Source organism: Ursus maritimus, unplaced genomic scaffold (genome assembly GCF_017311325.1).
Source record: "Ursus maritimus isolate PB19 unplaced genomic scaffold, ASM1731132v1 scaffold_35, whole genome shotgun sequence".
NCBI classification, from domain to species: Eukaryota; Metazoa; Chordata; class Mammalia; order Carnivora; family Ursidae; genus Ursus; species Ursus maritimus.
In genome coordinates this window covers 7,030,617-7,058,035 of record NW_024426119.1, presented here as the reverse complement: position 1 = coordinate 7,058,035, position 27,419 = coordinate 7,030,617, and the positions used below count along the sequence as shown (strand labels likewise).

Genomic DNA, 27,419 nt, shown 5'->3' with positions numbered 1-27,419 from the left:
GCGCCGGAGCGGGCGGCGGGCGGCGGGCGGGCGCGGCGAGGGACCGTGGCCGGATGTCCCGCCCGGCGGCTCCCCGCCCCCGGCCCCGCCGTGACACAGGCGCGGGGGCGGGCCCAGGCCGGGGGCGGGGAGAGAGGCGGGCGCCCCTGCACCGAGAGGGCTAGGAGGGCGCGCGCAGACCCCCACCCGGGAGAGGGCGCCGGAGCCAGGGCCGCCCTGGAGCTCCGGGCTTCGGAGACAAAAGCTGCCGAGGCCCGAAAGGCAGCAGAGACCCAGGCCACGGCTCCCTCTGGCGCAGCGCGTGCCCTCGGGGAGCTGGACGGAGAGGACCGGCACCCAACGCCCTGAAGCACGCTCTGGCCGGGCTGAGACCTTCCTTCAACAGCGTGTCTGGAGGCAGAGGAAACCGGCAGCGCTGAGTCCAAACTTTCGGGAAATCCTTCCTTCTCGCTGGAAGTAGAGTCCCCAGTGTGCTCCCCCCACCCACTCTGCCCTAGCCACTCCAGTAATGAGGAGCAAGACTGTCAAGCACTGACCGGTGGCTCATCTCCATGGTGACCGTTAGGTTGAACAGTACCTGGTGGATTACCATGTTCACCCACTGGGTAACGATGAAGTGTCTGGAAATGCAGTCTTCTCCCCTCCTGTCTCTCCTCCCCCAGGCCCAAGAGGTGGGATAACTGGGACTCTTGTGAGGGGTCAGTGACAAGTCGGTGCCTGGTGATCACTAGTGTGATCAGCACACATCTTGAAGTGTGAGGAGCTGGGGGGCACAGGGCAGCAGCCTCCCTGCCTGGAGCCAGACTTGTGCTCAGCGGCACCAGGCTGGCCATGGGGGCTACAGGCAGATACGGGAAGGCCTAGGATAGCAGTGGCCAGCCTTTCCCCGCCTGAACTGGGCACCTAGCTAAGGGTGCAGACTGCGTCCTGCTAGGTACCTGTGGGGGGCCAGTGGAGCTGTGCTCAGCGTCCACATTGACCAAGGCAGGAGCCTGCTCGGTGTTTGGTGTTCTCGTTCGGTGTCCGAGTCGCCCTGGGAGGTGGGTACTACAGGCCTTCCCACCGCACAGCTGAGGAAATCGGGAGGCTTAGGGAAGCTGAGACTCTATATGGGTCAGTCTGATTTCACACCCTACGTCCCTGATTGTGATCCTTCAGAGATGAATGGACCACAAATGTGGAATGGTTGGGAGGAAGCGCTGATCCCAGGTTACAGTACTAAAGGGCTGAATGGAAGAGGAGTAGAAGATGCCAGAGGCTTTGAGTTTAGTGGGAGAATGAGGTACCACTGATCAGATGAATTCAGAAGCATGAGGGGTTGGGGGAGGGGAGTTGGATGAAGCTAGAGGGCTCGTGGATGGCCCCCTATCCCTGGCAATGTGAGAGCACACAGGATGATGCCTGGGGGCTTGCCAGCGTCTCAGTGGGCCCCCAACATCTCCTGCCTGATGGCTGGGGTGCATCTCAGGATGCACCATCCGCTGATTTGTAAGTTTGCTTCAGGTTCAGACTTCACTGAACGGCTCCTCGCTTCCAGTAGCGCTGAATGTAGATTTCTGGTATGGTGCTTACTTCCCACTGGAATCGGGTTTTTTTAAAGCCATAAATGCTTTTTATACTAGAAGAGGGGGAAAAAAACGAAACCTTTGAAATGTTTTGATAATTTGGCCAACGTGTGCTCCTTCCTCCGAAGAATCTTCTGTGTTAGTCACAGCAAAGTAGTCTGAGTACGGGAATAGCCACTCAGTTTGGGGGAGTCCCCGGGCAAGGCACTTGTCTCCACACCGTTCCTGTCTGTAAAATGAGAGGACACTGTCCACCTCACGTGACTCCTTGGGCAGCACGCTGATGGCAGTGCTGTGCTAAGTCTGTGGCAGTGTCTCTGCCGCTAATACCCTCTACCGAAGTGCACCAGCCCCCATGTCCTTACCAGAATGAAGGGGGGGGCAGCTATGCTCTGCCCTCTAGGAACCCCCATGACCACAAAGCTTGCTCCACACTGAGTATGGTCAACACTGAGGCTGGGTGGAACCAAGGTCCAGGCAGTCACAAACTCTTGGCCTGGGATGTGACCTTCATGCCCTCAGCAAGGAGTGCCAGACTAGACGCTGAGGCCCTAGGGCAGTTTCTGCTGGTCGGTTCCCTAAGGACATGACCCAAGGTGATGAGGTGCTATCTTCACACTGCACCTACCTGGGGACTAGTTCCCAGGTCACTGGCCAGGGGCAGGCTGGCAACCCAAGGATTTCATTGTCCAGGCAGGAAGCTCTGGCCACCATGATGCCAAGAAGTCAACCCCAAGTTCTCATTCCCTCTGTCTCCTTTCCTCCATCGGCTTTCTCCCTTCTTTCCTGCCCTTTTTGTTTATTGGCTGTAGTCAGCCCCTGCACTGCAAGGGCTAAGAGGGACCCCCAAAATAAAGAGTAGTGAGCCCCTCTGCACGCACACCCCCCCCCAACAAAGATGACAGGACACATAGGAGACGATCCTTTTCTAAATCAATACAATTTTTCAAATTTATTTTTTTCTTAAAGAAGTACTTCTAATCTCTGTCAAAAGGGAGGCGAGGAAAGGTCCTCCCTCCCTTGTAAACACTGAAATACAGATCTGAGAAACCAGGGTCGACACACACAAAAAGTGCATTTTACAAAATATCAACTAAAATATATTTTACATGAATTATGCTTCCATTGAAATTCTACCGGCTGCATTTTCAGGTTCGAAAAAATATTTCCACATCTAAGAGATTTCAAAAGCATTTACTTCTGGGCAGCGAACCCCGCCTCCGGGGAAGGAGGGGCCTTGATCTCTTCTCCTGCGGAGTGACGCTGGGCTCCTTAGCAGCAAGGGCCCAGCACCCTGGGAATGAGCAGGCTCCCAGGCCAGCTCTCCAGAGCCCCCACAGCCACTCCCTGCCAACCTCTTTTACTGCCCCTCGCCTTCCTCCGAACAGCTTATTCAATACAAGGGCACCCTAGTCCCTTCCCCTCCGGTTTGGGATTGGGCTTTCCACGTGTAAATTCACCTCTGAACCCTCCAGGCCTCCCCCAAGCCTAATGACCAATCGGGAGCAGCCTATCTTCTCAGGGATAGTACAGGGCCTGGGGTTGCCAGGAGGATCCTAAGGATTCGCTTCCACCAACCTCTTCAGACCCAGCCTGACCGTCCTCACCCGGTGTCACCTCCTTAGCTCGAGCTGGGTCTGTGCCTGCCCCTTCCTAGGGGAGGAGGAGTGCTGCCCTCCTTGGCTCCCGCCCCCAGAGGTATGCCCCCGGGAAGTGCTAACAGCAGCGCCCAGACCACACCGCACTCTCCTCTCCCCCTCCCCACCGCGCTCCTCTTTGGTACAAATGGGATAGAACCAGGCTGCTCCGGCCCCCTCACAGAGAGCCCCAGGGGGGCCAGGGCCGAGGCCTGGCAAGGACAACAGGGGGCCCGGCCTCCTAACCTACTCTGGGGAGCAGCATGAGGTGAGAACAGGGCCCCTGGGCAACAGGAACAAACTGAAAATGCAGGTCCTTAGCTCCTCGAGTGAGTGGCTGCAGCTCAGCAGGTCTGTGGACTGATACAGTGTTGATTCTCGCAGGGACGTAAATTAGTGCAATCTACAGAAGACTAGGGTAAGGGGCGGCAGGGCAAGGGGGCCACAGCACTCCTTTGGTTTGATTTCAGGTGGGTGTGGCTTGAAGAGTCATGGATGAAGTTCTGCAAGAGGTTTCCTAGAACCTCCAAGTGTAAGGCAAGAGGAAAAGTCTTCAATAAATCAGGTAGCAATTTGCCTTGCCCCCTGCCCCCCACCCCCTCCCAGCTCCCTTCTGCCCTCCCAGACATGACAAACCCCATGTTGACCAGTTAGCTTCTGGGAAGCCAGACCTGCTGGGTGGCCCTCACCAGGAGGCAGACAGGAAGCTGACGCCCACAAGTGGGCCACACCCATGACTGTGTGCACTGGGTAACTTGTCCCAGCACCAGGGGCTACTGCAAAGGCAAAGGAGGAAGCCAGGGAAAGGCCCCGAGTCTAGAAAGAGAAGGTCTATGCTCTGGAAGCCAGACTCTGGCTCTCTATGCCTCAAAGGAAGGAGCTCGGAGCTGTGCTAGAATCTGGGAGAGCCTGGTCCCAGGCTGATGGGGAAGCAGCGGGTCACAGTGGGTGAGGTAAAGCTGGCTCCCACTCCCCCCTTGAAGGGCCCAGGGGAGGCTAAAGAAAAGCCTGTTGGGCCTTATTCCTGAAGGACTCTCCCCTCCCCCCCCCAGGGCCCCATGCCCCTCAGGCTTGGCCCAGCCTCGGGGAAGACTGCTGCTTCAAGTCTCCACCCAGGCAACCACAGAGAGGGGTACCCTGGGCCAAGCTGAGGGCTGTGATGCTTTCCTTATACCCTGGCCTCCCTTCCCTCCCAAGGGGCCCAGTACCCATAGGGGTCCCTGCCCTCCCCCCCCTCCAAAGAACCACAGGCCAGCAATCTCAAGCCCCCGTGGCCCCTTAACCAAGTGCTGTGCTTCAAGCAGTGCCCCCTGCCCCAAGCCCCCCTGGCCCGCGGGCAGCCCCAGTGTGGGCCTCAGGAGGCTACTGAGGGTTCTTGAGGATGCGGCCATGGCGGAAGTCATAGACATGGCGGCAAAGAAACACCAGCTCAGGGTCCGTGTCCTCGGGCACTGTGCGGTGTGGCGGGGTAGAGTAGTCTGCAGACGGGGGCACCAGTGCTGTCTTTCGGCTGGGGAGGCCCTCGCCCCGGCGCTTGGCCATGGCGCAGAATCTGCAGTGACACACACCATTTGCCGTCTTTACCACAGCCACCCTTGCAGGAAGATCAACTCCTTCCCCACCCTGCCCAGAGAGCGGGGGCCTCCCCTCCGACCCGCAGAAGGGCTGGTGCTGCTTCCATCCCTGTCCTGGGGGCTCCGGCCTCTCTGCCGACCACCAGTCCATCGTCTCGGTCACTGGGGGGAGACATCTGCTGGGACCTCCCTCCCAACACCTGCCAATTCTCCTCAATGGTTCTCTGAGAGCAGTACTGTAACCACCGCCGAACGCTGCCCCAACCACTCTGCCTCAGAGGAGGAACAATTTTTTCTCTCTTCTACAAACATCAGACCGTAGAAGGCGGCTGTGAGGAAGAACGTTCTGGGAGGGCAGGCCCTGTGAAGGAGATCCTCTTGGGAATCTCAGGCAGCCCCGAAACAGCCCTGGGGAGTCTGCGGGGAGAAGCTGGCCAGAGGGGCCGGGCACCACCCACCTGCAGTACTCAGCAAAGGTCAGCACGTAGCATTTCTCCTCAATGCAGGCCACACTGTTCTGGTCCTGATGTCTCGATGCAAAGACTTCATTCTGCAAAGGCTCAAGGAGAGAGAGGGGGACGTTGGTACCAGGGTTGGCGGCACGTAACTCCAGAAGCAACGCCAACATTAACTCTGACTCCTGACCTGAGACAACTTCAGCCAGTGCCTAGAAAGCCAGGGAGCCTCCCCAGAATTTCGGCCTATCTGCTCCTCACCTAGCGCCCACGCTAGGGCACTCACTCCTCCCCGGTCCCATCCTACTCAGGAATAGCCAGAGGCCTGCTCCAGCACCCCCCCCCCCCGGCCATGTCATCAGCCTCCTGACCCCCACCCCCAGCTCAGAGGAGGAGAGGAGAAGTGCTGCCCATCCCCCCATGAAACGAAAAGCCCAGCAAGGGCAACAAAGTACAAGGGAGCCCAGGAGAGGGGCTGAGCGACCACACCCGACGGCACTACCTCTCCCAGCACACTGCTTGGCAGAGTGCCCAGGGTGTCCCAAGCCTTTTCTCTCCTCGCTCTAGCTCCACAGACAGCAGCAAAGGGGGCTAGGGGTGCAGCTCCCCTTTCCTGGGGCCACAAGGGCACAGCCACTTGCTCCCATTCCCACATACCTTTGGGGGTCTCCCTTCCTGCTCCCCCTTTCAAGAGAAAGGTTACTATTCCCTTTGAAATGTGAATTGGGGCAGTGCTGGGAAAACGGGCTAAAACCCAGGCCTGTGTGGCGTCCAAGGTGACAACGACTTCACTGCCCATGGCTGCCTCCCCATACCATGTTCTTGGTGCCACAATTTCCCCCTCCCACCCCTGCCCTCCCTGACACACTTGACAGGCACCTCACCTCGTGCATGCTGGGACTGCGGCCTCCCTGCAAGTGCTCTGGTCTGTAATACCACAAGAGGCTCATCATCAGTTCTCCTAGGGGGACGGGAGAAGCAGTCACGGCTGGAGACAACCCCAGAGCAGCGGAGACAGGCAGCAAGGGCAGCTACCTGCCCGGGACAATCATCCCACTTCCATGCCCCGGCCAATCCTACAGCCTCCGGCCACCCACATCCCCTGCTTCAGGCCAAGCCTGGCAATTCAGGGGCCTGGAACGCTGTCAGGGATGGAGGAAGAAGGGGGAAAAGGCACTGACAGGTGAGGCGGGGGACAGGTGCCCAGGTCCCGGAGGCCGGAAAGGTTAAAGGGCTGACCCGACCCAAAGCACAAGGCCATCTGCGGCCCTCAGCAGCAGACAGATGCCGGCTGAGCGGAAGGCAGACTCCGTGCCAAGAACACGAGGAGACTAGTGCCAGGTCAGACGCCAGGCAGGGGGTACCTGATTCAGGGTTCTCCCAGAGGGCAGAGATCTTGGCCACATAAGGTGTGGACGTCTTTCGCGGGCCTGACTTGAGGAGGACAGTGTCGCGGACTCGGATCGTCTCCCCGTGCCGTTCCACCGCCTGGTAGCTCTTCCGGATGGCTGGTTCTGGTTCATCCTAAGCGGCAAACCAATGACGCGAACGGGCTCGTGAGGAGGGAGCAAGGACGGAGTGAGTGGAAGACATTCCCTGCGTGCTTTCCTCAGGGCGGTCACACCCCTGAGGATGGGAAACTGCAAAAGCACTTTGCGTAGTGGTCTCCTTCTCCCCGAGCCCGGCTTTCAGGGGCAGGATGGGGTGGGAGCTCCCCATGGATGGAGAAAGGATGAAAAATAGGAAAAGGGGTGGGAAAGTGGCCTAAAGCTTCTGGGGCTGCGCTGGGACCACCGCTCCCCAACAGCCAGTTCTCTTGCTCCACGCCCCAGCATCGAGACGGTCCTCAAACTTCCTATTGGGGGCAGTTTGGTTCTGACCCTTAAACCACCACTGTGGAGTGGCGCGGCCCTGGACAAATCACTTAATCCACCGCTATCCCTCAGTTTCCTCATCTGTGAAATGAAGACAGGAACATGGGATACACACCTCACAGGACAGCGGTGAGGATAAAAGCACCTTAGATCGATAAAGTTTAGGCGATACTCTTCTCATCAACCCAGGTGTTCCTGGATCCCTCATTTTCTCTGCCTATCCCAATTTTCCCTATACACGCACTTGTCCAGAAAGCCTCCGGAAAAGTCCTCCATTTTATAATCCAGGATAGAAGAGACAGCATGATCAAGGATGAGAGGCGAAGACACTTCAGATGGCTTCCCTGAGAGTCAGCGACAGAGATGGCGGCCACCCGCCGTGACTCACTGTGCACCCCTTCCCCTCCCCAAGGCCTGTGACACAGCATCAGCAGGGGCTGGGGGAGCAGGCTGGTCCGCACGATCAGTTCCCAAGTGTAAGTGAGCTAGAGCCCCTTGTCACCTCTCGGAGAGGCTAGAGCCAAGGGTCCTGGGATCCCCTCATAGCAGGTCCTATGTCCCGACTGCCACCCTCCCTTCTCCCCGTGAGCTAACAGCTGGCACTCACCAAGACATAGACAGCCTTCTCACATGCAGCCCCAACGGGCACCCAGCCGTTAGTGCGGCGGCGGCGACGGCGGCGTGGGCGTGGGCGCTGGACACGTGGCTGCTTGGGGTGGCTGGGCCTGCAGGAAGCCTTGCTTCTCGCCGTGTGCCTGCAGCTGGAGCCCGTGCGCAGACCCGACTTGGAGCCGCTGGGAGGCTTGGCGCTCTGAGGGCACGCGCGGGCTACTGTCTGGGGCTCCGAGGTGGGTGTCTGAAGATGGGGGACGGGCTCTGCTGCAGGTGGCACGCTGGGCACAGGGCATCCCAGGAGGGGGTGGGCAGGTGAGGCAGGGTGGCCAGCTTCCGGGAGAGGAAATTCCAGCTGGCCTAGGGACCTGCAGCCTTCTGGGCAAAAGGAGAGAGGGGGTTAGGGCAGGTGAGGACGAGCAGTAACCCCGCTGGTGCCCCTGCTTTCAGAGTCTGCTCCTATCTTTTATTTGTTTTTTAAAATTTTATTTATTTGAGAGAGAGAGAACGAGAGGGAGAAAGAGAGTGCATGAGGTGGGGGTGCGGGGGGGAGGGTCGGAGGAAGAAGCAGACTCCCCGCTGAGCAGGGAGCCCTATGTGGGACTGGATCCGGGGCTCCAGGATCATGACCTGAGCCGAAGGCAGTTGCTTAACCAATGAGCCACCCAGGCGTCCCAGAGCCTGCCCCTGTCTCAATGCTGAGTGTGAAGCCAGAGGTCGCTGAGGTGCCAAGTGGAGGCAGGGGCCTTTAAGGTGGACCATCAGAATGACCGGCCAAGGGTGTTTCTTGCCCCTGGAGACTGGTCCACAGCCATCTCCATGTCCCCCTGCTAGCCCGAAAGAACGGGGGGGCGGGTAGTGGGAACAGTGTGTCTAGCTCTAACTTAACCTTCTCGAGGGCTCCCACAGTGCTTAGGAGCAGGGGAGCTGGAGTCAGCCCAGGATACGAATCCCAGACCTGCCACTCACTGTGTCACCGCAGGCAAGTCACGCTACGTCTTAGTGCCCTGCAATATAAGGAGGGACGGCCAATATCATAGAGGGGGTCCTGGGTGTTTCTCGTATGAATATTTTAGCTCATTTCATCCTCACACCAACCCTATGAGGTAAGTACCATTACCACCATTCTATAATTAAGGAAACTGAGACATAAAGCAGTTACTGGCTTGTCCCACGGTCACGTGTCTAAGGAAGTTGGGGAGAACATTTCACTCCAGGCAGTCTGGCTCTAGAATCTGTACTCAATTACATGCCAGGTGGCCTCCCGTCTGTGAGGCGCTCCGCACAATACCTGGCACATGGTGCTTACTGGGGTTCGAGGGCAAGGGGGCAGGGTCTTGGGTGCCACAGATCAGGTGTCTAGATTTGGGAGAGTGGTACAAAAAAGAAGGAAAAGCCCAAGCACCAGCCTGATCTCATTTCTTAGAGCTCTAACTCACGCCAAAACCTGAAACAACCAGTCTGGCCAGAGTCAGCTGGTCTATAAAGTTGTTTTATAGACCCCTACAAGAAGGGGTGTGGGGTGGTGGCGGGGAGAGCCCTGGTAAGGCCTGGCCTCTCACTTCATCAGCATCAGGGCAGACTTGCCAGACAGGATGGCTCTGGTCACCTCATTCCCACCCTGGAGCCAGGGACGGAGGCAGGAGAGGCATGTGAGGACGCTCTTGCCAGTTTGGGGGAAGAGAGAGCACCATGGGGGTGTCTCACCGGCTGCAGTGCAAGCCTTTCAGGTGGCTGGGCCTTGCTAGGAAGGCAGACACCAAAGCCATGGGCCCTGTTAGTGTCCCGCCTGTGTAGGGGACTCAGCCCGCTCTGTTAGCCCCTAGCAAAGTGACGCTACGTCTGGGTACCACCTCTCCTTCAAGGCCCGTATGGCCAGGGCGAAGGAGTCCTCTTGCAGCTGGCACGGGGCCTGGTACCCACCATCCTTCCCACGAACGCTGAACTAGGCCAGCACGCAGGTGGAATGGGCTCCTGCAAGGCAGAGTTCTAGCTCTCCTTGAGGGAGGCAGAGGGACACAGGAGCCACCTGGCAAAAGCCCTATTTTCAACATCTAACTTGCTACTCAAGAGCAGACGAATGGGTATCCCGATGGGGAGGGAGGGGTGGCTCTCCCTGCCCCCTCCACTGCCACAATGCTACGTAACTGCCATGCTAAGAAATCTCCATAGACAGCGGGGACAGAGCAGAGCTAAGAGCTAGACACGGGCCCCTTTTCTGGGAACACTCCACGGTTTGGGGTATGAAACTAGGGGAGTCCTCCCTTCCCAAAGACCCCTACCTCCCACATAGCAGCTAGACCCTCCAGGAGCCCCACCCCAATCCATGGCCCACCCTCCTGGGACTCCACGTCTGACTCCCTGGGCCATCCCACACTGAGGAAGGCTTACCTGCTGCAAAAGGAATTTTGTAGGGGCAGCCGCCACAGGTAGTGCCGATGTGGGTAAGAGATGGGGGCAACATTTCACAGATGCTGTAGCCGTCCACTCCAGTGTCCTCGCCAGAGCAGTAGCGAGAGCCCCAGGGAGGGTGCTGGAAAGGGGTGCCCGCGGGCACCGAGCTCGGCGCCAAGAGGAGCCCCTCGTTAGGTGCAGCCACTGGGGACAGCTTGCCCTCGGGAAGCATGGGGCAGGGGGAGTAGCCTCCACACCGCAGCCCATCTTGGCCGCAGCACACGTAGAAGCTGCCAAGCGCGGTGAGCTCGGGCCGACCGCACGGGCCACTGTAGTGGGCAGGGTTGCCAGGCATCGGCAGGGGGGACGGCTGGGGCGCAGGGAAAGAGGGCTGGTGCAGTTCCTGCTTGGGGGCGGGGGACTCCTCGCCTGGGCGCCCAGGCTCCGGCTTCAAGGCTGCCTGCCCACCCATCAGCAGGGGCAGGTGGGGGCGGAGCCCCAAGGGGCTCTCCAGAGCCTTGCTCAGGGGCTGGTAAGGTGGCTGGCTGGCTGGCCCACGAGGGGTGGCAGACGGCCACGGCTCCTCGGGGTGCCTCTGCCAGCCGAGTGGGCCTAGAGCCTCCCCAGAGCCAGGGCCCTGCCGGGCCTTGGGATAGTTCTTGCCGTTGACCTTATGAGCCCACTTTGGCCTCGGAGCCCTCAGCGCTGGTGGCTCCGTGGAGCGCCCGTCTGCCTCTGGGTGGGCACGAGGTGGCCTCAAGGGTAGCTCCCGCTCCTGGCTCAGCTTTAGGAAGGCAGCTGCATTCAGGCTGGCCAGTCTCTTGGGCGCTGCGTCACCATCTCGACGGGCACCCTCATCAGGTGCTGGCTCTGGGGACAGGTCCCGACTTCCTCCTCCAAGGTCCCCGAGCCGGGGCCGCTTCTTGGAGGAGGCCCAGCCCCCCGCGGCCCGGTCACGGTCCCGGGTGCGGTGAGGGTCACCCCCTCGGCTGCGACGAGTGCTCACCAGGCTGCTGGCATCCTCTCGCTCCAGCAGCAGGTTATTGAGGGCCTCCGCGTTGAGGGAGGCCAGGCGCCTCTTACGGGGCTGGGCGAGGCCCGTGTCCTCACCGGATGGGGCTGGGCTCGGGGGCTTGGGCAGGTCAGGGGGCAGCTCATCAGCCTCATCTGCACTCCGTGGACCGGCCACGTTCTCCAGGCGGGTCAGCAGCACTTTGCAGGCCTTGGGCTTCTCGGGGACCAACGGGCGCTTACGTAGTGGGTAGTTCTTGCGGCGCCCTGTGAGGTGTCCTGGGCTCTCGGGCATGCCAGCTTCCACACTCTCTGCCCCCTGCTCCGTATTGCTGCCTTCCATCTGCAGGGGCTCCCGGCGGCCAGCGGGGCCCGAACTCAGCATGGGAAGGGACTTCCTCCGTGTGTGTGTCATGGAGTACTTCCAATCTGCAGGGCAGAGGCAGGCCATGAGAGAAGCCCACCCTGACCTGCCCAGCCATTTTCTCCTCTGCTGCAGCCCGTCCGGTGTCTACCCCCCCTTCAGTAACTCTGGCCGACCCTCACCCCCGCTACAGCCTGGATTTTCCCAAGACCCCTCTTCCAGAGTGCAAAGGTCCTGTGGGGTCAAGCTACCAACAGCTGTGCAAGGACTGGCCGCCCCACTCTTCTTTTAGCCTAGGGTCCTTCTTTGAACTAAGCCCTTCAAGAGCCTATGGAAGGATGCAGACCCCGGGGTCAGAAGACAGAAGGTGCTGGGGGCAGAGTTGTCAGTTCTCTCTACCTGTCCTTCTCCGGCTAGATGCTTACTGCAGGTCAGGGAGAGGCTCTGAAGACACCAAGCCAGGACGGGCCTGCGGTGGTGGGAGCCCATCTGTTCCTTCAATAACATTACCAACCCTTCCCCCATCTTGGGGTTTCTGAGATTGGCCACAGGCAGATAAGGACAGGGACAGCCAGGAGCTAAGGTGAGGAACCCGCCTGCTTGGCTGTGGAGGAAAGCAAAGTCCAGCCTGTGGGGACACCCTGCCTGGCACGTACAGCAGGACAGCCATAACCTGGGTCTTGCTGGGAAAGCCCCCTGAAGGGAAAGGCCTGGCTTTGAGGAGTCCAAGGTCAGGGGAGGTCTCAGCCAGCCCCAGGAGCCGGGCCCATCTTGGTTCAGATCCTGGGGAAGGGCAGCCCAAACAGTGCCTGTGCCTAGAGAAGGCATGTCTGTAGGGCGTGGGCCAGCATTCCTGGGTAGGAACCCCACGGAACACACCCGAGACCCCCCACCAGCCTCTAAGAGTTAGGGAAATAAAGTATCAAAGAGAAGAACTAACTGGAGACAAACGGACAAACCAAACCCGGGCTGCCTTGCTAGTCCTGCCCTATTTCTCAGGTCTCCCTCCTGGTAGGCAAGATGCCAGGCAGAGAAGAGGACTTGGGGAGGGGGGCATGGCAGGAAGCCCAAAATCCTGGGCAGAAAATGCCCATGACCAGGCAGCATCCCCTAACTTTGCTCAGCAAATAGTCCCCCTGCCCCCAACATACCTGGGGCAGCCTGGGCCCCGTCCTGAATGAGAGGCCAGAGCTGGGCTGAATCCTGGAAGCTGGCATGGCCAAGGCAATGAAGAACTGGCAGGGGTGGGGGGTGGAGGCGTCAGTGTCAGTGGTCAGAGACGACTGAGCTGTTCACTCCCTACCTGCTCCCCAACCCAAAGCAAGGTGCTGCCAAATAAGGTGCCAGACAAGGCTCTGCCCTCCCAGGCACCCTGCAGCCCCCTCCCCACCCGGCAGGCCCAGGCTTTCCAGCTAGATTTCCCCACTGCTATTGTTATTCATACTACCCCCCCCCAGAGGCTGGGAGCAGTCCCCGCTGGGCCAGGATTTAACCCTGAAAGCCCCAAGCCTGAAGGCTCCCAGGGATTCCTGAGCCCTTCCCAGCTAGCTCCTATGCCCTTGGGCCAGTGGTTGGGGTCACTGGGTACCTTCTCTCCCACCACACACTGTACTAGTTGAGAAAGAGTGCTCGGAAAACCAGGCTGAGAGCATCGTGGGTGTCAGGCTCAGAAAGGACTTGGAAAACTGGAAAAGGGAGGCACCGTGCCAGGCACTGCTCTGGCCACGTGCGGGGCCCTGCTGCTGCCCAGAGCCCAGGCTGGGGCAAGACAGAGGCACAGGAGGCAAACCCCTTCCTCCCTGAAGCACAGACAGAGGAGAGCTCCTAAAAAATCCCAGGTGTCTGCTAGGATCCCTAACACTGCCCCCCCTTCCATTCAGGGTGGCCCCCCCCCATCCCTGTTTGCTCAGCAGGCTTATCAGCAATGCCTCCTTTCCCTCTGAAAAGCATCCAGGCCCTTTCCTCAAACGCGGGGCACCCCTGTGCTGGAGGAGGAGCCCCCACAAGAAGCACATCTGTATTTCCTAGGAAAGCCTAGGCCCAGCCCCTCCCCACCCCCAAAGGGCCCCAGAGATCACCAACAGACCGCACAGCTGAGCAAGAGCCCAAGCCCCTCAACAGGCCCCAAGTTACCAGAGGAGTCAGGCCTGGGAATGGCTGGAGGCCAAGGCTGAGGTCACCTGGGCTTGTGGCCTTTAAGGACATGGACACCAAGTACGGAGCAAGGAGGGGCCAGATGGGAAAGAGAGCGAGCTCAGGGAGGTGCTTGCAAGCCTGGCAAGTGAAAGAGCTCTTAGTGGAGAGGTGACTGGCCTGTCGTTGCTTCACACCCCCCACCCCGGTTTACTGCTGGACCAGCGGCAAGGGTGGACTCTGGGATACTGGCCCCACCCCCTCAGACTCCCCCTCTCAACATGAGAAAGGGCCCAGGAGGGAGAGATTGGGAGGGGAGCCTGTCCCCAGAACTTGGGGATGTGTTCCCTATAGGGTCTTACTCTTTCACCCCCATTCAGCTCTCCAGTCCCTCAGGGACACCCACTGTCCCCAGATCCCAGGAAGCCTCTAAATCACAGGGTGCACATCACATTTCCAAATCAAGCCTAAGAGCCTCCTGCCAGCTCCCCCTGAATCCACCGAATCCCTTGTCACCAGCAAAAGAACGCCTAGCTTTCATGTGGTGCCTAAGGCGGCAGTGTCACTCACCATCCTGAGGAGAGGCTGGGGTCTCTGCTGCCTGCCTCGCTGCGCTCCAATCTGAGGAGAGCGAGCGTGAGTCATGCTTTGAAGCTTCCCTTGTGAGAACTTCAGCCGCAGCTTTTCCCTGGGGTGGGGCGGGGTGGAGGGGGCTCCCAGACTGCCGGGCCCCTCTAACCTGCAGCCCCTCTAACCTGCAGCGGTGGCCCAGCTCAACGGGGGAAGAAAACCCTGGGAAAGCGGGAGGCGTGGTTCCCCTTCCAGCTCTGTCAATCGTCCTGCTGTCCTGTCCCCACACACTAGCCCAACCAGGAACTTCCCACCACTGCCAAGAGCCAAGGATGCATGGGCTCTCTCAGCACCACCCTTCTCTCCGGGAAGCCCGGTCCTCCCAGGCATAGGTAGTCCGGGTTCTCTCCCGAGAAGGTTCCTAGGAGAGACTCCCCAGGGCATGTTACTGCTCACCTCGACTGTGTCAAGCTAGCTCCCACTGAAGAAAACCAGTCTGACTGTCCCCAGCTCTGATGAGCAAAGAGCCAGCTGCCATGAAGGACAGCGGCCGGCCAGTGTCCTCCATGCTGAAGACCCAGCAAACCACAGGGGGAATCCGAAATCACAAGCGCACTTACTCTAAAGACAGCAAACAGGCCATCACAGGCCCAGGCACTGTGGGTCACGAAATTGAGGGAGAGAGCAGGCCCAGCAGGCCCAGCTGAAGGGTCAATATCCCGCATCCCACGTCTGTCCAGGGCTAGGAGTCCTGCCACAGGAGCAGAAATGGAGGGAGGCCTCGGTTCTTGCCCTCAAGCTGCTGCGGGATCCTGCACCACGCCCCCCACTCGAGCGCAGGCAGAGCACACCCGGGGGCTGTGTGCAAGGGAGGGTCAGAGGCCTGGGGACTGTGGGCTGTGGGCACCACTGAAGGGAACACCAATGGGTCAAGTCCAGATCACTCCTGCAAGCAGGGGCTGCCCTGGGGCAGGAAGTGGTTGGCCACAACTCTCCCCCCACCCTTATTTACTCAGCTCTGGACTGTATACCCGCCTCCATTCTTAGGGGTTCAGGACCCAGGGCTCTGCTCCACTACCCTTCCTGAAACCTCTCTTACCTGTTGCACATTAAATTCTGCTTTTCAGGCTTTTTGGGTTATTTTTCATAGGAGGAAAGTATTCAGGGGCGTCTTAGGCAAAGGCAGACCAGGTGGTCACCTGGGTGAGGGTCAGGAAGGGCCTGGACCCAAGCCACCGCCCTCAATGATAACCCAAGTCACACAACCGGTACTGAGTTAAGCACTGCCTTCCTTCACACGCTCTCTTGGCATAACTGCCCCCAAAGGAATAAGAGGTTTCCACGAGCACTGAGTTTATTAAATCTCCTATCCGAGAAGAAACGCAGCAAGAGCACAAAGGCAGGCTCCTGTTCATTTACATGTACTCGGTGCTACTCACGGAGGAACAGGTGAAGCCGCGGAAACTCTTACGACAAAGCCAGGATCAGTCACGGCCGTTATCTCTTGAATCCCCCCCCCCCCATCGCTGGTCAACTGGAAAGCAGCAAACCTTCGAGGGAAGCAGACCCACCCCTGCATGCCGACTCTGCTCCCCGTAAACAACTTAACTTCCCTGAGCGCCAGCTGCCTCACCTCAAACGGACACATCCGAAGGAACCTGTGAGGGCAGGCCAGCATACGCCCCCACCCTGCCTTCTGGCCCCTCGGAGAGAGGAGGGCAGTCTGCCCTTGGCTTGGGGGGTTCACCACATCAGGGGCCCGGGGCTGCGGGGGCTGTGAGAAATCTGAAAACCCCGCCTGCACCTGAAGTCTGCTCTGCTTCTAGTCCAGCAAAGGCACCCAAGTATCAACCCCAGGGAAAGATGGAGACACCGTGCAGGGACTCGTGGGGGGCTCTGTTTACAACACAATGAGGACAGGGGCAGAAACGGTACCCCAACAAACCCTGAACAACAGCTCCGTGCCTCTGGGGAATACTCGACTGGATGGTGAAAGGCCCAGGGGATGGGCTCAGGAGGCGTGCGTTCGCCAGCTCCTGCCGTGGGACTGCTGCTTCAGCACACGCGCCAAAGGGCCCAAGCCCCCCGGGGTGCTGCCCCCAAAGAGAAAGCAGTGGCCTCGGCCACTGGCCCCGCCTCCCCGGTGCCTGCTCAGCCTCACCGGCCGTGGGCACCCAATTCACTCTGCAGTCAGGCTGGGACCCTACAACACTTGGGCAGGAAGCACCCACCCCACCAAAGGGAACCGGCCTGAGCCGTCTGGGAACAGCTTGTTTTACAGATCGCCTTCGGGTCTGCTGGCCATATGAGGAGCTGGGTCTGCCCCTGGAGGCCCCAAGCCTATCTATGGCCTGTCGGACCACCTGCTCCTCACACTTCACACTAGAGGCTCCCAGGAGCCCACAGAGGTGGGAGCAGCCTGGCAGCAAAGGCTCTCACACACCCCCCCCACACTGGGTCTGCTAATCCAACCCAGCCCGGCACCCGTCCCCATCTTGGCTGCTCCTGTCTGCTCCGACCGTCCCAGCAGGAGGCCCCCCCCCCCCAGGCCCAGAGCTGCACCCAAGTTTCCAGAAGCCCCACTTACTTTTGGCTTCAGATGTAAAGCCAGATAGCCTGTCTCTTGGAGCTATAAAGGGACAGACATCTCAGTGGGGAGCAGGGGGGGGGTTTGAGTCAAACTATAAAGGGACTCTCCAATTTTACATGAGAATTGCAATTAAGTACAGGAATATAGTTAACAGTAGAGCTGAAGAAACCTCCTCACTGGAAGTTGCCAGTGCCCTGGTTGTGGGGCAAGGCCCTTCCTCTAGGTAGGGGCTCAATGACAGCGAGAGAGACAATGTACCCCTAGGATCTAGAAGTCAACATACACACATGGACCACTGAATGAGGGTACTGGGCAGAGAGCATTGCATTTTAGTCACACCGCGGTGCTGTGCTTTAAGAAACTCTAACCTGACAAATTAGAAGATAATCGCAATGCAGAACTAGTCTTTAGAGGGTTTCCTTAAAGGCACACGTACCGACTTGAGGGGCTGTGCCTTCCCCAGCGGCCTCCCGGTGCATGGCCCCTGTGCACACGAGGCAGACCCGCCTCCGCAGGTGCCAGTCCAGCTAAGCCAGAGCACCTGCCGCTCGTTCCCAGGCACACGGCATCTCCTGCGACCTCACTCATTCAGCCAACACTGGTTCACCTCTCACCGCGGCTCAACATGGCAGATGTAAGACCTGCAGGGGCTGGAAGCCACTTCGTGCTGCCACTAATCCTAAGTGGGGTTGGTTAACAGCCTGAACTTCTCTGAGCCTTGGTATCCTTGTCGACACAGCGAAGTTGTTATGAGGATCAAGTTAAATGAGAATGCGTGCCTAGCAGAAGACCTGGGATACAACAGGGGCTCAATACAAGCTTGCTCTTTTCCCCTATACGTCAAGTTTTAGGCGAAATGCTGGAGAAAAATGCAAAAGAGACGAAGATATTGGGGCTTGGACTGGTAGGAAGAAAGAGGACAAGACAGTGCGACAAGGACTGTACGGCTGCTTGGAGCTCCCCAGCTCTGGCTCCACGGCACCTTCAGAGCACGCAAATTGGAGCCAGGTCTTCACTTCGACACTGACTCACGGCCTGCCTCCTGCCGCGTGTAGTGAGGGGACACCAGCCCGAGAACTTTGCTTCCCCAATGTCTGGATGTAGGAAGCAGCAACAGACCAAAGTTGAAGTCTTGAGGCAGGACATAAGTGCAACCGTTCCCAGACTCACCTGTAGGAGCTCCCAGTAGGATGACTCCAGCCTGGGGGACAAGAGACTTCCAGGCCAAGGCTCCCTCAGACCTTCCCACCCAGACTCCACGATGCCCAGGCTGGGCCAGGAGCAGAGCTACTCCTGGAGCAGGACCCGTTTGCTCCGGGCAGGTAACAGTGGGGCAGAAATCAAACAGGAACAGAGACAGGGCACCCCAAAGCTCAGCAACAGGCCCTCCGCAAAACCAACAGCAAATGTCATGCTACTGATACACAACTCTTCAAACAACACAACAGCTCACCAGCCTGCTCCAGGCACCTGCCGAGGAGGGCAAAGGATATGTGCTGGTCCGACCACCAGGACACTCCAGGAACGGACAACTGAGATTTCTGAGCTGGTCTGCCAAGCCTGGAGGTGCTATCTCTCGTCCTGAGCGGAAGAAACTGGCTGGCCAGGCCAAGCTGGGAGCTCTGCCCTCAGGCTCCCCAGCAGAGAGCTCACATCCTCAACGAGCCAGCGCGAGGAACAAGACCCAAGACCAGGCCTTCCCTGCACTCCACCAGCACCGTCAGAACCACAAGGCCAACCCTACTAGAGTTACGGGGACCCAACACAAATACCTCACAGGTCACTAATTAACTAAGTGATTGGCGCCACCCTCATTAGGACGCGGGCTCCGGGACACGGGGGGCTCTGCCCGCCTTAGCACGACATCCCACCCGCAGGGCTTAATAAGAGCTTGCTGAGTGAACGGAGATCTGGCTGCCCACCTGCTCCACCCCATTTAACATTTTTATTCGAGACTGACGGCATCACTTGGGAACCTTGAACCCCCCCACCTCTCCCCCAATCCCAGGAGTCTGCGGCTCTTCAGTTCAACAGGGCTACTGCAGGGAAATCACTATTTACACAGCACCACCCTCTTCCACTACCACCTCTTCCCTCTCTCTCCAACTTGCCCAGCTGCATCTCTGGAACATATTCCCCTCGTTCCACTTCTTACTCCGAGGCATTAAGCAAGCAAGGGCGGTACCAGAGGCAGACTTGTATCAAGGCAAAGAATATCACAGACACTGCGGTGAGCTCAGCAGCAGGGAACCAACATTATCAGTCCCCGAATCTCCTAAGTGTGCAGGGTAGGGAATTCTTGATTCACCGCCGAAGCTTCTAGCTGAACGGGGATGGCTAATGTTTGTCAAGCACTCACTACGTGCCCAGCACCACCCTAAACGTGTAACATTCACTCTCATTTATCCTCACAACTGCCTCATGAGGGGGTTGTTACCGTCTCACCCAAACAAGGAGAACACAGGTACCGTGGGGTGAGAGACCGAGCCCCGAGCCCCCACACCTCCGTGCTAGGGACGACAGAGCCAGGCAGGTGGCGTCAGTCCCAAAGCCCCCACCCCCACCCTCACTGCAACACAGGACGGCTGGCGGGCTCAGGGAGCAACATTCGAGACCAACCTGCACAGTCAATTTCACTTTTCTGTGTTAACTGTTGGTATCAACATCGTAGTCATCTTCCCGGACTTTTCACCACAAAGGAACCGAAGATGTACTCCAATGAAACTCCAACGAAACGGCCACGGCGGGCCGGCCGGAGAACATACACATACTTCTAGGAACTGTGTCTACAGCAAAGTCGGCTCAAAGTCCCCAGTCAACTCTCACACGCGCTTTAGAAAGAAACCTACTTCATATCCTAGAAAGGGGTGAAGGGCTTTGAAGAGATGTTGTCTTGATTTTACAATACATCCAAAAGAGAAGGCTACAGACGTCCCCCCCACATCCCACCACCTCTCCTGAGCCAGATGCAATCTCCCTCCAGCCCGAACTGCAGTAAAGACTGAAATCTGGTCACCACACTCCGACCGAACAGCCGTCTTAATATTCAAAGATGTATTAACTGCCCCACGGCTACCTCTCTTTGGGCTGACTAAATCTAAGTCCTTTCAATTTTCTCTGAAGATCATGTCTCATAGTCATTTAATCCACTTTATAATTCTTTTCTACATTCTGTGGAATGTGTGTGAACCCCTCCAGGCCCACGGCAGGAGACACCCCTCGCTTCTTGAGGAGGGCCTGCCAACTCTGACTCTAGTAGGAATGTGACTCCAGCCTCCCTTCTGGCATACCTGTCAGGGTGCCCTGGCATCAAACAGCACCCTAACACCTTTCCCATGATTTCTACAAAGATCCTCTGAACCCTAATAATTCACCTCTAGACCACCTGGCCAGAGGAGAATGTGATGAAACTGAATGTACCCCCCACCCCATTTTAGACAGGGAGGCTCAAGATGGAGAAGGGCCCAAGGGTGGGCCACCCCACTCCTCTGCAGGCAGGAAACTGCAGTTGGGGGGGGGGAGCAGTCAACAGGGACCAGAGATGGAAAGGAAGGAAGAACAGCCACCACCACTCCAGGTGAGATCCTGGGGTCACAAAAGGCAGAAGCATACCTTAAGGTCCCACCTCCTTAACCAAGGGCAGGGGGTCAGAACACCTTGCCCCCCACAAAAGCCACTGAAAAGAAACAGACGTGAGAAAAAAGATGTAGACACCAACTTCCTGCCTCGCATTGATCCTGTTACTAAGAGGAGTCACTTATCATTTTTTCCGTTCAGGTAACTTGGTCATGGTGCCTCGGAAAAAAATTCCCATTTCAAATCTCAGAAAGGCTCAGAGACAAACCCATTCATTTATTCCTGGTGGCTCAGGCCTGCGGAGGCTCTCAAGGACAATGTGCTGTGTTTTCTGTAGGACGCTGAGTCAGGTGAATAACCAGCCATCCTCTGCAGGTGCTTCCCACGGGGAAACATGGAAACTGGAGGAAAATCCTTCCCAGGACACAATACGGAGTCCTGCACATGACTCTGCCCCGAGGCCTGCTCAGCAAACCCACAGTCCTCTGGTCCTGAGCGGCGACAGCACATCGCCCGGGGCAGGGCACCGATTCTGCCGCAGGAAGCCCGGAGCCTGCGGCCGCTGCTCAGCTCAATAAAGCCGAGCGGGACACTGGGGCTCCGTGGAGCCGAGGGGGCTTGTCCGGCCGGCCCTCTGCCCCGGAGCAGGCCTCTGCGGCTCTTCCTCCTCCCTGGTAGCCGGTCTACTGCTCATTAGTGATAGTACCAGGAGGTGGGCAGGGGAAACATAAAGGAGCTGAAATTCAAACCGGCCCATTTCATTCCAGTGAAGTGCCTCCCATAAAACCAGGCAGGATTTCATCCACCGAGATCTCCTGGGCCCCCTGACCTGGGGAGGTCCAAGCAGCCCAGAGGGTGAGGAGCCGCAGAAATCTCAGGGCCCGGGGCATCAGAAGCCTGGGTTTCTGATCTTCACGAGCTCTTGAATACTCTCTGCATTTTCTGCCTTTTCAAAGTTAACAGGCACCCTAGCCACGAGCTGGCCCATCGGGTCAAGGCCATGGACCCACAAAACGGGAGTGCTGCGGCTGCCCTCGGTATCCAACGAAGCACTCTCCTTGTCCCTCCGAAGTCCCCCGCACAATGGCAAGTTCACAAAGGAAGTGAGTCTTGCCAGACTGTGCTAGCAAATTCCCATAAATACTTGGGCCAGGGTAGTACTGCTTATGTAAAATGCTTCCCCATTGAGAGATGCTGCTTTATTTACATTCTTCGCAACCCATTCATAAAAAGGAGGCCCTTTAATGTCGGGGCTGTTCATATAATGCTCCATAAACCCAGCAGCTTCGGCTGCCAGCCTTAGTTCAACACAGCCTGCTTCTCAACTCGAGACTTTTTCCCTTAAGATTTTTTTTCTTTCATGACTCACCTTGCGACAGGGCGCTGAGGCCAGATGCTGCCGAAGCAAGGCCGAGAGGAATAAGGACAGATAAAATGAAAACACACAAGTCCTCCCGAAGGCTGGGATAGAGAGGTGGGAGAGACGAAAATCAATAAACTGAAAATCCCATACAACTTCAATGTGAAGTATGTATGTTGGGAGGCTGAACTTCCAGGTTTACCGAAACTCCCTTTATGGATGTCAAAAGCGTCCCCAACCGTCCCTCTACCTACCAGAGAGAAGGTGTGATGGGAATTTTTTTAACCCCAAAAGAAAGCTGAGGGCTCATTCTGGTCTTTAACTCACATTGCGGATGAATAAAAAACAGTCATTCTCTGCTTCCTCACAGACGTGTTCCAGGGGCTGCTGGATCCAAGAGGGGCACGACTGGCTCAGGGTAATGAGACTCGGGCAGACCCCAGAAAGAGAGGAAGGACCGTGTTCTAGGACGCACAGCCAAACAGCCTGAGCAGCTGAGGAGAGAGCCCGGGAGATCCGTTCTGAGGTAGCCTGTCTCCTGCCACAGTAGAAGCAAGGAGAGAAGTAGTAGGGATTTTTTTTAATTGACGGGAGCGGTCTGCATTGCCATGGCAACTGTGAGGGGTGGCCTTCCCGCTTGGAAGGGAAATGCTGGCCCATTAATCATCAAACTGGGGCACAAAAGGGAGGTTTGGGGGAAAGGGGATGGATGCAGAATTTATTTTTTCACTGTCTAGACTCAAACCAGTTACCAGTCCTCTTTCCCATTTCCCCCGTGGTCCAAGGTTTGAGGGTAAACAAAAGCGGAAGTTCCAAGAGAGCGGGGATCATAGCTTTCCCTTCCGAGGGGATGGGTCCAGAGTGGGGCTGATCGTGCCTGGGATGTCAGTGATAAACACTCTTCCAATGCCAGTCCCCAAAGTCCGGTCCACAGGCCAGACCCAGGAATCTTTTTCTTTTCTGTTCTCAAAACCGTGTTTTCTCCCTCATTTACACCCAGGATTGAGAAGAGATAAAACATATGGATTCATTTAGCATGGACAACAAGGAAAATTGCATAAGAGCAGCAAAGCCGGGTGGAGAGAATGGCTTGGTGGGGTAGGAGGAAAACAGGATTACAGCCCTTTTCCAATTCATGTCTATATGGTGTCACGTGAGCAATCCACAGCACAGACTCTCCACCAGCCAGAGTATCAGAAACAACAGCTAAGTTTCATTTATTCCCCACGCTAAAGCACCCCAACCGAACATGCCCTATCTATGTGCCTTTGACAGAAAAGGAAACCACCAAGGACTCCATACTGAGCATTTCTTGGGAAGAAGGGAAGGTTTCCCCTGTTCCCAATCAACTAAGCAGCCAACTGCATTTACTCATTCAACAAAAACAACAATGCAGAGCAGTATAACAGAAATCCCAAAATATTCTCCCTCTCTTACACACAGAGCTTTAACACTCATACTGTCCCTGTCTTTAAGAAACTTCCAACCTACAAAACCACTCAAGAAGACACCATGCTATACGATCCAGGGTCGCAATCTCAGGGGTAAGCAATGTTGGCCTGGAGCGGTCTGACTGACAGCAAAACACAGATGAGCAGGGTTCAGGTGGGAGAAGAGGAAGGCAAGAGGCTCCTCTCTGGGGACAACTGGAGAAAGCAGAAGCAAAGAAGCAGGGAGAGAACTGTGCCCGCACGGCTAGGGGAGAGCCGTAGGGCACCTGTCTAGGGTCAGACTGCAGGAAAAGAAGAACCACTGAAAGTGTGTGGACAGGGGAATGCCACGGGAGAAGGAGTGCTCTAGGAAGAATGATCTAGCAGCTGTGTACAGACTGGATCAGAAGGGCCAGAGGAAGCAGGAGGGAGAAGGCAGCCAGGACAACACAGGCCTGTCATGAGGACAGCAAAGTGACAGAAAAGAAGGAAAGGAAGGAGATACAAAAACCAGAGAAACACGTCACCGGGGTGAACTCTCCAGAGCAAACCCTCCTGAACACCTGACTGGACTGACTCGAGTCTCACGCCAGGTAAGAGCCTGTCAAAGAGGAACACTGTTCTGGCAATTCCCCTTTATATTCCAGTGGCCAGACCAGGTCACCCCCTTCTGACTGCCACCAAAAGAAATCACTGTGCAGCCTAGAGGAGGCAAGAAGGCCTCGAAATTCTTCATTCTCCGAACCTTAGACATACAATTAAATCCTCTCAGAACAAATGTTAGTGTCTTGCATGAGATAATACCTCCCTTTCTCAAAAGCCTCATCTCCACCCACGCTGGGGTCTAGACCCTTCTGAGGAGGGGGTCGGAGGGTGGCCGTGAATTATTTCCATGCCCATACTAAGCAAGGCTGACATGCAGCTTCCCCAGGATGCGATTACAGCCAACCTCAGCTGGGAGCAGGTCCTAACCAACAGCTACCTGAGATGGGACTTGAACCCGGAATCTCAGCAAAAGTGGACATTCAGAACAGCTTCAGTCTCCCTGTCTTTGTGATCCCAACTCTTCAAAGAGGTACAGGGTCCCATGAGAAGCCCTGAGAGTTCTGAGTGGGTTTTTGCAAATAGAAAACAGCATCCAGCTTAGAAATGATCACTGGTGAGGACAGAAGCACTCAAGAGCTTAAGCCACTGGTTCCCAAGTGTCCTCTAGCTAGCCAAGGACAGTGGTGTCCCTCTAGGACATATGCTCCCTCTAGGGCCCTTCTCTCCTTTTTTCAGAAGACCAGGAGTGGAAAGGGTGGTGGGAAAATCTCTCGGGTGGCACAAAGGAAAAAGACTGGAAACCTCTTCATTTAATCATTAAATTCCTGCCTGGATTTATAAACTCCAGCTTCTCATTACCCTTTGTGGGTATCTTGTTGGCTAAAGAAAAGTGCTGAAAACAGTTGTGGATGGGTTGTTGGAGCACATTCTGGGGGACATCTCCTAGTCTCCAATCCAACTGGTCTTCTACCCTCCTCAGATTGTCGACAATGGGCGACTAGATGTCCCAGGTGGGACTAAACCTCTGCTCATGGGCAGACTCTGCTTCCTGAAACCCCTCATTCCTACAGGCTCTAGAGTGGCTCACCAGACTGTTGCCTAACCCAGTCGAGACCGGCCAGGCCCACCGTGTGCATAACCCCACCTCTGCCCCTCTGCTCCAGCCGGGTCGACCCCACTCTTCCCAGAACCCGGAGGTGATCGCCGGCTGGAGCGGGGAGCCACTGCCGCAGCTTCTCCCGGCGGGCACCCTGGCCCCCGCAATCCCTGGGGCAGAGTCCGGCCCTGCCGCCCGCCCCTCGGGGTGGGTGGCTCGGACCTGCTCCCCTCCCCGACGCCACCACCTGCGCCCGCTCAGGCGCCGCCTTTGTCCGGCGCTTCACCGCGGAGCGGGCCCCTTGGGCCCGACCTGACCTGGCCCCCGGCCCCGGAGAAGAGGCGGAGAGGCGGGCAGGGCCAGACCAGGCCGGGCCGCGAGCACGGGGTCCCGCTGTCACTTGGAGGCGGTCTGACAACTTCGATCCCCCCGCCCCACCTCGGACTCGGCCGCCGCTCCGCACGGTCTCCGCCGGGCCTCCCGCGGCCCACACTCGCTTCTCGAACCGGTTCCCTTCCGTCTTCGGCGCCTCCCTTCCTTCCAGCCCGATAGGGTCGGGTCTACATTACCCCCGGCCCCGGTGTGGCCCCCAGCCCCAGCCCCCCATCCAGCGATAACCGGTCAGCTCACAGCGCGGGAGGGCGCCCCCCACCCTGAGCGGGCGATCCCGCGGCGCCGCCCCCAGCCGCGGCCCCTTGCCTCGGGGACTGCGATGGGGGAGGGGGCGCGGCGGGGGGGAGCGGGGGCCTTGCCGCCCGCGCACTCGGAGGCGAACCCGCTCCACCGCGGCGAGGAAACGACCGGCGTCCTCCCGCCCTCCGCGGCCCGGGACGCCCGCGCTGCCGCCGCCCGGCCGAGCTGCCACCCTGCGGCCGCCACCCACCCCGCCCCCAGCCTGAGAGGCGGGCGGCCCCCGGGGGCTGTCACCTCGAGGCGCGCTGCGCTCCCCGATGGCGGGACCGTGGCGCCGGACCCGGGGGGGAGGGAGGCGGCGCGAGCAAGCGGGCGGCCGCACCTGCTTCGCGTCGTCCGTCCGTCCGTCCCTTCCCGGGCTGGCGGGGGCGGCGGCGCGGCGCGCTCGGTGGGGCGCGCTGACGGGCGGCCGGTCCTCTCCCCTTCACTCGTCTGCCTCCCTTGCTCGCTCCCTCTCGCCTGCTCGTCCCTTTCCCCCCCTCCTCGACCCCGGCCCCTAGCTCACCCGGACAGCGGCGCGGACGGCGCGGCTCTGGGCGCCCGCAGGCCCCGGCCGGGCTGGAATCCGGCGGCTGGAACCCCCCGGGGGCGCTCAATTCCCGGGCTCCACGCTGCTGCGTCAGCGCCTCCTCCTGGGGGCCGGGGCCAGGCGGGCGGAGCGGGGGCCGCGGCCGGGCGGGGCCGTCGGGGGGGGCGGGAGCGCCTGGCCGGGGCGGGCGGACGGCGGGGGCCGGACGGGCGGGGCAGGCAGCCGGACGGGCGGGCGGCGGGGGCCGGGCTCCGGGATCCGCTACGCCGCTCGCGGTTCCCCCACAAACTCCCCGAGAGCGGAGCCTCCGCCGCCCTCCTTCCTGCTTCCTCGTCCCCAGCCAATCAGCAGCGCGCCCCTCGGCCAGCTCCGCCAATCAGCCGCCCCGCCCTGCGCTGGCCCCGCCAGCCAATCCGGCCCTCGGCTCCCCCTCCCGGTCTCCGACCAATCAGAACCGTGGGTCGGTCGTCCCAACGCAGGGGGCAGCACGAGGCGGCCGGGGGAGGCGGTGCGGGGAGTGGTGGGGCCTGGGGGGAGGGGTACGGTGCCAAGGGTGGTGGCGGGGGGTGGTTTTCTTTGCCGGCTTCTTGGATTTTCTCTTCGGCTGCAGAGCCTGAGTCGGTATCCCATGGTGACCCGACCCTGGAGCCCCAATCCCCCAGCTGCTACCCCCCCCCGAGAAATCTTATCTCGCCCCCGCCCTGGCCGTCACCCCTCTACATCCCCTTTCCTCCTTTTCCTCTTTAGCACCCACTGTAGAAAACTGCGGTCCTAGAAACACCCCACCCTCGCCAGCGGCTGATGCCCCCAGGGCAAAGCCTCGGGAAGACCAGACGAAAAATCAAGCGAGGACAACCCCCCTTTCCTGCAGAAAGGGCCCCAGACTCCAGCGAAAGGGCCCCGACTGCTGAGAAGCCCCTCCCGCCCTTGCCTCATCTTTCCGACTTCCCTGCCTGCCACGTCTCCTTTCCTTTCAAGCAAGGTCGGTCCTAGCTCGGTAACCCCTCACCCGCATCTCTTTCCTCTTTCTCCCCTTCACCTACCGCCCCCCACTCCAGCTCCTAATTCACCTTTCTCGGAAGCAGAGTGTGGAACCCTCATCCATTCCCAGCTGACAGCAGAGCCCGGTCTGTGAGTCCTTGACACCCACACACCCTCTTCCACCACCGCGGGCAACATCTGAGCTCTCCCGGGGAGGGGGGAGGGGGCGGGCAGCCTGACAGCCCCGGCTGGACTCCCTCCCTGGCGTCCCCAAGCCAGGATGGGACCAAGCGTGGACACTTACCTGGCTTCTCCCTAGTCACCGAATGCTGTGGCTCCGTCTCACACCCACAGACGTGCCTTTCCAAGCCCAAGCACGCTCGCGGGGTCAGCGGGGTGGGTGGGCACAGCAGGCTGAGGTCACACGGA

At 58.6% G+C, this 27,419-nt stretch overlaps 1 protein-coding gene across 4 annotated transcripts; it reads right to left on the bottom strand.

Annotated features, from left to right (window-relative positions):
- Positions 1–2,483: 2,483 nt before the first annotated feature.
- Positions 2,484–26,107, bottom strand: BAHD1 (bromo adjacent homology domain containing 1). Of its 4 annotated transcripts, XM_040620470.1 has the most exons (7): positions 25,986–26,107; positions 10,109–11,551; positions 7,713–8,095; positions 6,596–6,755; positions 6,116–6,192; positions 5,235–5,335; positions 2,484–4,754 (listed from the first exon to the last, which is right to left on the bottom strand). In XM_040620470.1, exons 2-7 carry the CDS (start codon positions 11,535–11,537, stop codon positions 4,565–4,567), a joined length of 2,340 nt encoding a protein of 779 aa, XP_040476404.1. In that variant the 5' UTR covers positions 11,538–11,551; positions 25,986–26,107; the 3' UTR covers positions 2,484–4,564. The 4 variants fall into 4 exon arrangements, with proteins under 4 accessions (XP_040476404.1, XP_040476401.1, XP_040476403.1 ...); XM_040620467.1 differs by lacking the exon at positions 25,986–26,107 and having other exon boundaries at positions 10,109–11,858; XM_040620469.1 differs by lacking the exon at positions 25,986–26,107 and having other exon boundaries at positions 5,235–5,326; positions 10,109–11,858.
- Positions 26,108–27,419: the final 1,312 nt, after the last annotated feature.